Below are 12,407 nucleotides of genomic sequence, written 5' to 3' on the forward strand. Positions count from 1 at the left end.
CTTTGCAAGAATATGGAATTCCTTCAAGGAGTCTAAATCATTCTGCCTCTGCAGGAGGGGGGCCATTCGAACTTGAGCCTTCTCTTCTTGCGCTTGAAAGCTTTTTTGTTGTGTTTCAAGTGTCAGCGCTGGTCTCTTTCCAAGTCAATAGGACTCAAGTCTACAAGGCCTTGCCTTTGTCTCGCTCACTCTTCTGTGGTGGTTTGCGTTGAGGATTTCGACAGTGAATTGCCCTCATTAGTATCATTTGGTTAGGATCAGTGAGGCTCTTTGGTTTATGCCTGACCTTTGGTCAACAAGTGCTCTGAAACAGAGGATGCCTTTTGGGACTTATTGTCGGAGGGATTAGGGTTGGTGCCTTTCGGCAGCTTATTTGCCTTTGACTTTTTGGCGTCCTTCGCTGCCTTTTTCAATGCTTGCTTTTTTCGGTGTCTGCAGCGTACATCTCAACGCCCTATTCCTCTCCACGAGCTGTTCCGGCCTACTTGACATTCTCTTCCTCGTTACTGGCTAAGCCAAGGTCCTTGAGCGAAACCTTCGTCTTAGTGCTGTCCGTGGTACATTGCTCTAGCCTCAGTAGATGTTGCATCTTGAGTCTTGGGTTTAAACTCTGGACAGGCCTCGCAGTCTTTGTCCTTGTGGTCTTTCAGGAGATCCAAGTTGCCGACTTTATGCAGGGGATCTCTGTGCGACCCTGTGGTGGTAGTAAGGCATAACTTTAAAGGGGTGTTTTCCATGACCTTTTCTGCTCCGTTCATTCTCTTTGTGGTGGTACCGGCATGCCATCCTAATTAATAGATTTTCCCAAATCTGCAGCACCACAAGTATTTACTTGATCTAACTTATCCTGCTCCACTTTCCATAGATGGTGGCAGGGTATCCGCTAGGTCCCATCCAGTATGATGTCTAATCAATGGCTCCCACAGCGGGGTGTATACCCACACATTAATCAACAGAGGCTTAATGGTATTTCACATTTGGGGGTGCTTTGCCTCCATCATAAACCCATGAAAATATGGCTAGCGCCAGTCTTGGGTCGCCATCATTCAATAAAAGCTGGCTTAATTCCTAATCTATATTCTGAAAGAATCCCTCCTCTGAAGTATGGTTTATGAATGTGGGAAGCACCATCATTTTAAACATATGCTGTATTGTAAGAGGTAAATTCTTGCATCTCTCCTGAACTTATCAAGGGCATTATATAGATTCTCGTCAAAGAATTGTCTCACGGATGTAGGATGCATATGCCAAGATAATGCCTGCATCAGACATGTACAAAAAGGATGTCATACTTGTAAAGTGAAATGTTTTCTTCCCACCCTGTATCCCATCTCAATCCTCCTACTAGAGCATCGTCCCTCACCCAACATGCCAGAGTTCAATTGCGAAGGCAAAAATTATGGAGGAGAGGGTGCACTCCTGCATCATAACCCTATTCTGGGCAAATAGTTTTGAGTATGTACCCTTGATCATACTGAAGGCAAAGGGATCCTTGTATAGTAGTTTTATTAACACCAAGTACTTGGGGACAAAAGTCTACATTTCCAGCACCTGTAAAATATAAGCTCACTCTAGGGAGTCAAAGACTTTGGAGCTGTCAAACGACACCACCACAGCCTGTTACACTAGTGTCTGTGCGGGCAGACAGTTATATAATTATCTTGGATTCAACCATGTATTTCTACCCAGGATAAACTCAGATTGATCGGGTGCACTAAATTGCCACCTCCTATAGCCTGCCCCTCAAAAATGCATAGTTATCCATTCTGTTGTGCTGTACTATATTTAGCAGCGCCTTCCTACTCAATGTTAATTACTCAAGGGCTATCCCGCTGCCCAGCAGAACTTAATGCCAGGTCACCAGCTATGTTGCAGAGACAAAAGTCACGATGGGGCAGAACACACACCTCCTTGCAACAAAGGTATAGGGAGGTTATTCTTTACCGCCTGCATCAGAGAGCCTCCATTAACAGCCTTCTGGTCTGGCCCCAGTTGCAAAAACATTGCCTGCCCAAGCTTGTAGCCACTCCCTTCCACACAAAACCCCATAGACTGGGAATAGGTTACAAGAAAGTCACGGCAAGGCGCCCTGAGGCACAAGCCAATGGCCCAAAAAAGCTCTGTGCCCCCTTTAGTTCCAATGTAGGCCACACTCACCAGTTGTATTTACACCCCATCAGTGCTTTATACAAGCCAGGTTGAATTCCTAAAACAAGTCTGCACGTTAGCCCGAGGAAGTCCTCAGGGGCCACACAGGTAGAGACTTCCCCCGGTCCCACATAGAGGTGAACAGATCCCCCTATGAGCCTGATGCAGACAAAATGCTACAAATCTGAGGTACTCGTTGCTGTCGGCCACCTTGTTGGTGGGCTGCTCCACGTGGGCAGACAGCCGGCAATTTCATATCCAGCCACCCCAGTTCACGTATACTCCGAATCAAATCGCGTGGTGTCAATCCATGCACACAATCAGAACAATCTTTTAGTAGGGCAGAGATTTAAAAAGGATTTCACTGCTGCTTACAGGAGCCTTGACAGAAAGCTGCCATCTTGCCCGACGCAGAACATTGGGTATAATTTTTTAACTCATTTCAACTTCAAGTAGAAAACTAATGCAGTGGTGAAATGAATCAACTTACAAATATCTGAAAACGAAACATCCACAGCTGCTTCAAACAAATCAATTACTGCTAGCAGGTTCTCTGGTTATGCTTGATTGGACTATAGTACCATAGCCTAAACAGGCCCTATTTCCCATGCAAAAACAAGAAGCCAGAATGCACCTGCACAAACTAAAATTTGACTTATTTAAACTCTCCCGGAAAGCTCTCCATTGGTCCTCAGTTTAATTTACCATCAAGTTCAAACCATTATGCACAAGTATATTGTGCAACTATAACGGTGATCTTCAAAAGCTTCCCACTTGAGCAGGGAGGATGATAGCAGCTTCAAATGAGATTGCTCATAACAGTCGGGCAATGATTTCTTCTTGTGTTTGTTGTGCAGTTCTCAGCAGTGGGATGGGTTAAGTGAGCCACATTTATATAGGAATTCACCTACTGACAGTCGACTGATTAGGACTGTACTATCCTCTAACATATTGTGGAAAGCCTTTTAAATCTTTGTCTCACTTCCCCTATTCACTTTATGGAGCACTACTGCACAACTACCATATGATCCGCATCACTGTCCAGGCCAAAATTGGACACGCAAGAGGCTCTCACCCCCACATACACTTACCTTTCATGTTTCAAGTTGTGTAGATAATATGTAAGGAAATACGCAGGGTATCGGCATTTAACCCTTTTCTTCACTGAACTAGAAATAAGGTAAAAAGGAGAAATGCAGAGAAACCGCTTTAAAGCTACAAACCCCAATATAAGAAGGGCGTGAAAAAATTGCAGACTGTGGAATGTGCCTTCATTGTAGCAGTTCATTTCGGATAGAAAATACCTTTCTGCTTATACAACTAATGTCTAGCACTGGAATGGTAAATTGCTAAAAATACTCTGTATCCAGTCCAATCCTGAAGGTTACTTTGAGATGAGGAATCTGCAGGAAGAAGTATCCACTAGAAGTAAAAGTTCCCAATCTTTTGAAACAAATCTAAACATCTAAATATTTTATGGTAAAATGAGCCAGATGTTTCTATACTACGAACTGAAAAATCACAGTACTTACACAAGCTGGAAACATTAACATTCGCTAAAAGTAAAGCTTACCTCATACAGATTTTCTCCACCTTTGGGTTGTTTTTCTGATTCAATATCTTTTGCGATTTCTACAGGCTTTTCCCTACAACCACACAAAACGTCACATTAAAACACTACTTGCATAACTTTTCTGGTAATAAAAATAACTACTAGAAATAACCACTTACACAGAGTCTTCTTGGCTTTGAGAGTATTTTGCAAATATGGTAGTATCCTGGGATGCATCCAAGTTGTTGTACATAGTAGGAATATCAACTCTAAAACAGATGTTTAAGACGGTTAGTTAAATTGCAATTTTTTGTGCTAAAAACATACCATATCAGATTTAACAGCTTACAAAGGCTCTTCCGCTGGTAGTGCCAGGACACCTAGGTCCAGTGCATGTTGTACTCTCAAATTAGTTCTTTGATAATAAAACACTGAGGTCACATAAGGGGTATGTTACTTACAGTATAAGCATCTATTCGTAGCATGTCCTGCTGCCGATTCACATGCTAGGCATACTCCTGCCATCTAGTGTTAGGCCCAGACATTGCAAGTTGTTTTTCTTGAGGAGTTTTTATGATTGGAGTGGTTTCTCCTCTTCGAGGTATTGCACATGTGCAACGGCTCCTTTGTTAGATAATGTTTCCCCCCCTAGCCATATACAGAGTGAGCATATAGTCTAAATTAGCATTTGCTGTTAAACATGCTGTATTTGTATGTATTCTTCTCACCATCTAATACCTACCAGGGAGGCGGGATGGTGCATGTGAATCTGCAGCACTATCTGCTAAGAATAGTTGCTTAGAGGGTAAATAACATACTACATTCGTAGCACTTGTTGGCTGCAGATACACGTTATGCATAGATTGTAAAGCAGTTCCCCTCTTGGGGTGGCTTTAGACAGGAGATGGTGGGTTTGTATGATATAATGTCTGAAGGACTGTTTGTCCAACTAGAGCTTGTTGTCTTGCTTGAACAGCCCGACATTGTTTTGTAAATGTATGTGGGTTCAATCATGTTGCTGCTTTTCAAATGTCACTAAGAGGGACATTTCCCAAAAATGGCCATGGTTGCTCCTTTCTTCCAGGACAAATGACAAGTTTAGGTGGAAAGCAGCTCCTGTATAGAGCACCCTCAACACCAACGACACTCTACATTTGTTCACCTCAAATGTCTGCTTTTCTATCATATATATTCATTCTCATGAAAACTCCGACTCCTCTTCATCTGCTGAAATCTGAAGTCTTAGTATTGAGGGTCTCCTAAATATTCAATTTTGGGGTGTTGAGGGGGTAGTAGCCAATGGGCTGCTTACCCCTGCGGTCACTGCACCGCCTAGTGGACTGCTTCCTGTGGGGAATGCGCATCACTCGGTCCAAGAATTCCTAATTCAACCACACACAATATGGTGGGATTTCTAAAGTTGTGTTTGCGTCAGACTTCATTGCCCAGCCTAGCAGTGCAATACGCAACACACCTCCTTTATAGCTAATTTTCCCACCTGTCCCCGTGCCTGATGGCTCCAGCACGTGAGGGGTCGGCATCCTCTCCAGTGATGAGCCAGATTTGCGTACCAAAAGGGAGTAGGCACTTTGAAGACCCCTGCCTTCGAATGCCAATTATACCAGCCTTCTTGGGGGAGGTGATAACATTGCTCTGCACAGCAGGCATTGTTCCTGACCTCCTCACAGTAAAGACTCTCACCCCTGGGGTCAGAAACTAGTCTGTGGCTGTCAGCTAGCACACTAGAGGGTTGGTAGGTTTCACGGGGTACATCTAAGTTACCATCTGGATGCATGCATTGCCCTAGGTACCTGGAGTACCATTCAATGAGGACTTACAGGGGTGCTAAAGTCCTTAGCCAATTGTAGCCCAATTAGACTTCATCTTGTTTTAGGGAAGGAAATATGGCACCGAGGTCTGGTTAGAAAGCCTTGATGCAGTCAAAATCCAAAATCAGCTTCTAGTAGCAAAAAAGGGACAAAAAGTATGTGGATTAACTGCAACAGAAGCCCAGTTCCCAACACTCACTGGAACCCCCACCTCCAACTGTGACTCCTCCACTAGGGCGGAGGAGCGTCGCCCCACTGCTTTCTCGCTGTACAAAAAGCAGAAACATAAAATGGTAAAACTACAATTTTATGTTTCTGCTTCTCACATTGTGAGAAAGCAGAAGTGATTGTTTGCGGGCAGGCAGTGCTGCTCTATGAGCAGGGTAGGTACAAAAGGGGGTGGTGATGGACGGAGCATCTGAACCAATCAACACCCACACCCAGTCAACAGATCTGGGTTTAATCCATCACCGTTCTTTAGCCCACTCTGCCACTCCAGTTCAGACATGGCCATATACAAATCAGTCTGACCCTGTGCCTCATGGGAACAGTCCAGCCCGAACTGCCAAGCCATGCCTTCCCTGGACCGGAAACAAGCCTTCGAGGACCGGTTTCTAGCATTTCAGTCTTCAGCCCGGCTTGCTTGAATCCAGTGGCAAAGTCAGCAAGGGACTCACGTCTGAGCATACCCTGCCAACTTATGGCGAACAAAGCAGTACAAAAGGGGGTGGTTAAAGAACGGTGATGGATTAAACCCAGATCTGTTGACTGGGTGTGAGTGTTTGATTGGTTCAAATGCTCCGTCAATCACCACCCCCTTTTGTACCACTATGAGCAGGGTAGGGCAGGAGTGGTCGCCCACTACTTTGCCCATTCTCCATGAAGGCTGGAATGCAGTCTACATGGAGCCAATGGTCTCCCCATAGGCGCCTGGCTGGTCCCCGAACCAAGCAGTCACAACGTTGCCATTGCAGCGTTGTGATTGGCTTATGGAAGGGAGGCTGCCTGCTTCCTGTTCCTGAGCAGTAGCTGTAAATGTAAATGTAAATGTAAATGTAAATGTAAATGTGAATGAGAGAACGCTGGTCCCAGCCGGCAGACAGGTTAGTTTTTTAAGTGTATTTTTACATTTAAGCACGCCCCCTCCCTCCCACTCAACACACAATTAATGTCAGCCACAACTGGCTGAGACACTGGCATCTACCTCTCCCTTGCTGGTTTGAAGCTGGTGGGTTTCTTCTGGGTGAGAACTCTGCCTCTGTTGTCATCTCTATGTTATGGGCCAGTCTGCGATCCTGTCGGCTTCTTAATGTCTTCTTGAGTAAGTTGCACCTGGCGCAGTCCTGTTCTTTATCCTCTGGTGACAGACATAGGTTGCACACGCTGCCTGAGTAATAATACTTCGCCAGAGGACACTTTTGATAAAGACTTTTCTTTTTACCCTCCATTACCCATAGACCAACCTTCTCAACAGTATTGAGGAAGGCAATTTTGTCGAAACCAGTTGAATCTTTCCTTCCAATCAAAATCCTACAAGGTTCCAATGTTGGTGGGATCCATGTGTAGGTTTCAATTGTCAAGTTGCACTTTTTTATAGCCGTTAGGAGTCTGTAGGCTGCTTGGGCATTGAAATTGCACAGAGCTCCAACGCAGTCTTGTCCAAACCAGACCGCAGAAAAAAATAATCTTGGGGGCGTGGCTACCGGCCGGAGAAAATGGCTGCATAGTCCCGGAGCTCCGGAGTCGTAACAACCCTTAACCTACTATATGCACACTGATCCGTATTACAGGAGTCCGCTGAGGGGCTCCCCCTGCATTGGACCTAGCACTACGCCACCTCGGACTAAGTCACAGGAAGCCGATGGAGGGAAGAAAATCACACTAGAGGACGTCATGAGAGCACTGACGAACGTCCAGGCAACGGTTGGCACGATTTCAACGGACGTTTCATTACTGCGTGCAGACCTTCACAAAATGGCAGACAGGGTGAAGGAGGTAGAGATAGTGGCAAAATCTCTGGTCCAGGACACTTCGGACCTACAAATGTCAGTGGCCCGTCTCGAAAAGGATAATAAGATGCTGATGGAGAAGCTGGACGACCAGGAGGGGCGCGCAAGACGCAACAACGTACAGATTATAGGTATTCCGGAGTCGGAGGGGTCCCAAGCTATGGATCTCTACGTTGAACAGCTGATCAAAACCAGGCTACAGCCGAAGGGCCTCTCATTTCTTCTCCGTGGAGCGTGCCCACCGGGTCCCAGGGGGAAGGCCTAAGCCAGCCCCCCAGCCCCCCCCAGCCCCCCCAGCCCCCTCCCTCCCCCCCCAGGGGATAAGGTAAAGAGGGGTCTTGTGCTGCAGTATCTGAAACGATGTGGCCCAGCGTTGGTATTCCTACAAGAAACACACCTGGTGGGGTCTGCAACCCGAGTGATGGACAGATGGGGCTACAAGATGGGGGCCCATGCGGAGTTCTCCTCAGATTCAAGAGGTACTGGGATACTTATTAAAAAAAATGTTCCCCTGTTGGTGCACCAGACACGGGTCGATGACCAGGGCTGATTTGCAGCGTTAACCTGCCAATGGGAAGGAGGGATGTTTAATCTGGTGTCTGTGTATGTACCCCCTGCACTCCACGCACAAGCTCATACAGCTCTCACGGCATTTCTCCTTGCGCTACCAGCTGCGACACTCCTGATAGGAGGCGACTTCAATGACATTGATGGAACCCTAGATAGATCCCCTGCTAGGATGGAACCGCGGGTTGGGCGACGTCTTAGTTTAGTAGAGGCCCTGGGTCTTACAGATGGCTGGAGGTTCAGGCACCCACTAGAGACGAACTTCACTTTCTACTCCCCAGTACACGCCTGTCATACGCGCATTGACTATTTCCTGTTGTCTGCAGACGCGCTAAAAGGACTGGAGGAGGTCACAGTACGACCGAGAGGTATCTCAGACCACTCCCCAATCCTTTTAACATACTCTCTTCGCCAGGTGGGCAGAAGACTAATGTTTCCACTGCGTGCCGGGTTCCTTCAAGTAGCCCCCGTCATGGCGGCCCTTACACCCACTACTAAGCAGTACTTCCTGGAAAATCAAGGTGCGGTGGATTCCGGCAATACGCTCTGGGAAGCTTACAAGACGGTCCTATGCGGGCAGGCGATGGCCTCAATCACAGGGCATAAGAGAACAGAGGGCGACTTTGGATAGCCTCGAGACGGAATTATCTACGGCTGTTGCGTACCAGGAGACCCACCCGTCTCCGGGAGCTAGATGTACGGTTCGGCTTAAGCAGGCTGAGGTACTAGCCCTACAGAGAGAGATGGTTCATGCCACGATCCAATCACCCGACATAGGGTATACGAGCTGGGAGATGAGGCCGGGAAGATGCTGGCCTGGCTGGACAGGAAGGACAGGGCGTCCAGAGTCATTGGTCAGTTGATGTCCCCCGCTGGCTCCATGGTATACGATCCTGCTGGTATAGTTAATATACTAGCGGATCATTACGAAAGAATCTATGCCCCCCAGGCGTCCTACACAGTCTCGGAGGCCTACGAATATTTTAAGGATCTCACGATACCAAGGCTCTCCTCTGAAGCAGCGCTTCTCTTGGAGGAGGATATTGAAGAGGTGCAGGCTGCTACCTATGCACTAGCATCTGGCAAGGCGCTAGGTCCGAATGGGCTTCCAGTTGAACTCCATAAGAGGAGGATGCAAACAACGGCCCCCTTCTTTCTCCGCATGTTATCGGATAGCCTTGAGCGCGGGGAGCTACCGAGGGATCAGCAGCTACCAACGATAGTTGCAATCCATAAGCCGGGTAAACCGGTTGCGGACTGCGCTTCCTATCGTCCGATATCTCTCATTAATGCTGAGCCCAAAATACTAGCTAAATTACTCGCCTTAAAGCTGACTCCCCCAACCTTGCATCCCTGATTAGCCGGGACCAATCTGGTTTTATGCCTCATCGGAGCACGGCTCTTACTCTTCGTTGGCTTCATGCAGTCATGGCACGCTCGGCACTTATAGAAGAACCGGCAGTCATCCTCTCCCTGGACGCAACCATAGCATTCGACACAGTCGAATGGCCATACCGGTTTGCAGTGCTTCAGCACATGGGCTTTGGCCCCAAGTTCTGTGCCTGGATACACTTATTATATACCAAACCATTGGCACATGTTGCGGCCAATGGTCACATCTCACGAGACTTCACTCTGGACCGTGAGAGGAGACAGGGGTGCCCCCTGTCCCCGCTGCTTTTTTGCATTGCTTTTGGAGCCTCTTGCGATATGGGTCAGGTGGGAGCCTTCCATCAGTGGACTCCATTGGACTGCCGGGTGGGAGGATCGTATAAGCCTATACGCGGATGATATACTTTTATACCTCACCTCCCCCAAGAAATCCATTCTCGAGCTATTGAACGTCTGTGAGAAATTTGGTAGGGTGTCCGGTTATAAGATCAACTGGACCAAGTCCGTTCTTCATGTTCTGTCCGGCACACCTCCCATGCTTCCTCGGAGCGGTCTCCTACGTGTCGCAAAGGCACCATTCAAATATCTAGGTGTCTTTATTACCTCAGATCCAGACGGATTTTATGATTTGAACCTTCGACCATTACTGGAAAGGTTTAGGCGCGACGTTAAAGTGTGGCAGTCTCTTCCCCTTACCCTCCTGGGAAAGGCGGCACTGTACAAAATGATGGCGCTGCCGTGCTTTTTGTACATGCTAGAAAATTCCCCGTTTCCGGTCCCACCGGCTTACTTCAGGGCGATCGCTGCGGCGGTGTCTCACCTGCTTTGGGGGGCGCGGCCGCCCCGAATCAACCAGGATAAATTGACCTGAAGTTGGTATGATGGGGGGGGGGGATAGCGCTCCCGAACATTGAACTCTACTACTGGGCGGCTCACCTTAAACAGATTAATTTCTGGTTACATGCCCCGCAGACTGAGCTGGCGTACTTTGCCGATAGGCACTCTTGAAGGTAGGGGTCTACTACGTAATCTTTACTCCCGCCGCCCTCCGTTGGACCTAGTGGGTTCGACCCACCACACAGTACAGTTGTGGTACAAGGCCAATAGACGTCTTAAGTGCAGGGACGTTATCACACAAATGACACCACTGTGGGACTCCTGGCAACTGGGCTTCTTTCGAAGCAGCAAGGGGTTCCAGGCTTGGGACTCCATCGGTATATCGGTGATAGGAGACTTGTGGAGGAAGGGTGACATAGTAGACTTTGGCCACCTGCAAACGCAATATGACATGTCTCAGACAGAGGTTCAGGTATCTGCAGATTACACATGCGTTGCACTCGGTTATACCGCGGGGCACTGTCTTACAGGAGTCGTCCCCGCTTGAGGACAGACTTCTGACGGACTACATGCCGGGTAAGGCCACTTCCTTTACTTACAGGAAACTCATTATTAACCTCCTGGATGTAATGTCAAAGTTGAAAATGAACTGTACTGAAGAGGTAGGTCCCTTTGATGACTCCGAATGGCAGGAGGCCCTTGCCTCACCCCGTGAAACCGCCAACCCCTCCAGGTTGAAACTGGTCCAATTAAAGATACTGCACTAGGACGACTTTGTACAAAATAGGTAGCGCCACGCACAAGTACTGTCTTCGTGGCTGTGGGGAGGAGGGAGCATTCTTCCACTCCATTTGGGACTGTAGGCACATGACAGCGCACTGGACAGCAGTAATGCGGACTATTTCACAGACTATAGGTATCTCTCTGCTGCCAGAGCCACGCCGTTGCTTACTCAACGTGCGGGAGCCTAACAATTTGAACTATCGCCAGTTGGACTGGGTAACATTGGGAATGATGATAGCAAAACGCAACATTGCTCTGTTGTGGGGATCAACAGTCTCCCCGACCCTCAACCAATGGTGTAAAGATATGGATGAGGCGATGGTAGCGGAGAGAGCTGTTTTCATCTATCGTGGCTGCCAGAGTAAATGGGAGGGAATATGGGGGGCCTGGAACAGGTTCAGAGGTTGTATTTGTGATCCACCACGTGCCACTGGGGAGGACAAGGACTTAGACGGATTGCTTGTAGAACCCTCACTAAAATGGAGTCATGATGTGATATATTGTATTACCAATTATGTTTTCTTCCCGCAAAGCCCTGGATTAATTATGACCAGTATGTAACCGTTCATTTATATGTGTATGATGTATCATGATGGAAATAATTTTAAGAAGCTGTCCTGTTTTGTTAAGATGAAAATAAAAAAAATGTTTTAAAAAAAATCTAACAAAGGAGCTACTGAACATGCACATTACCTCGAGGTGGAGGGGATGCGACGTCGACCATAAAAGACTTCCTTCAGAAAAATAGATTGCAGAGTCCAGGCCAAACACTAGAAGACAGGAGTTTGCATAGCATGTCAATCTGCAGCCAAGACATGCCATTTTGTAGTACATGGAAAGTATAGACTAGGTTTCAAGAGTCCGATACCTGTTCAATGGCACACTTTGAAAGCAAGCAATGCATCTTCTGCAGCAGGGTGTCAAATGCGCCTTCGAAATTTATTTTGGTGTGGGAGGAAGGCGAGAAGGAAATTATAAGCAGGATGCAGTCCCGTAGAACAAGCTTTAGACTCCATCAGTCGAACATGGTGGATCGCCAAACTTCGAGGAAATGAATGATCCTACCTCATCGCCACAGAGGTGCAGCGGAGTACTAACCCAAAGCGGCTTGGTAGCCATTATATCGGTGGAGGAGTTGGAGGACTGGAGCCCTTTCTTTCCTGTGGAATGACTGCCAGTGCCACAGCACGAAAAGAGGGAAAATTTGCTGCAGGACTCTTTAAGGGGGCCATTTTCGCGACAGACCAGCCCTCTAAAACAGCTCATAAATTTGAAGAACAGATGGGGACG

The 12,407-nt window shown here is 47.4% G+C and overlaps 1 protein-coding gene across 2 annotated transcripts in view; it reads right to left on the bottom strand.

The window, feature by feature from the left end:
• The window catches only part of RIF1 (replication timing regulatory factor 1), a 424,226-nt gene that overhangs the window by 106,650 nt on the left and 305,169 nt on the right, over window positions 1-12,407 (bottom strand). For both annotated transcript variants that reach the window (XM_086957241.1, XM_086957240.1), the window contains 2 exons: window positions 3,880-3,969; window positions 3,722-3,794 (listed from right to left, as the gene is read on the bottom strand). In XM_086957241.1, coding sequence (XP_086813367.1) covers window positions 3,722-3,794; window positions 3,880-3,969 — 163 coding nt within the window. The remainder of the gene's footprint in view (window positions 1-3,721; window positions 3,795-3,879; window positions 3,970-12,407) is intronic.

Source organism: Lissotriton vulgaris, chromosome 2_1 (genome assembly GCF_964263255.1).
Source record: "Lissotriton vulgaris chromosome 2_1, aLisVul1.2, whole genome shotgun sequence".
NCBI lineage: Eukaryota > Metazoa > Chordata > Amphibia > Caudata > Salamandridae > Lissotriton > Lissotriton vulgaris.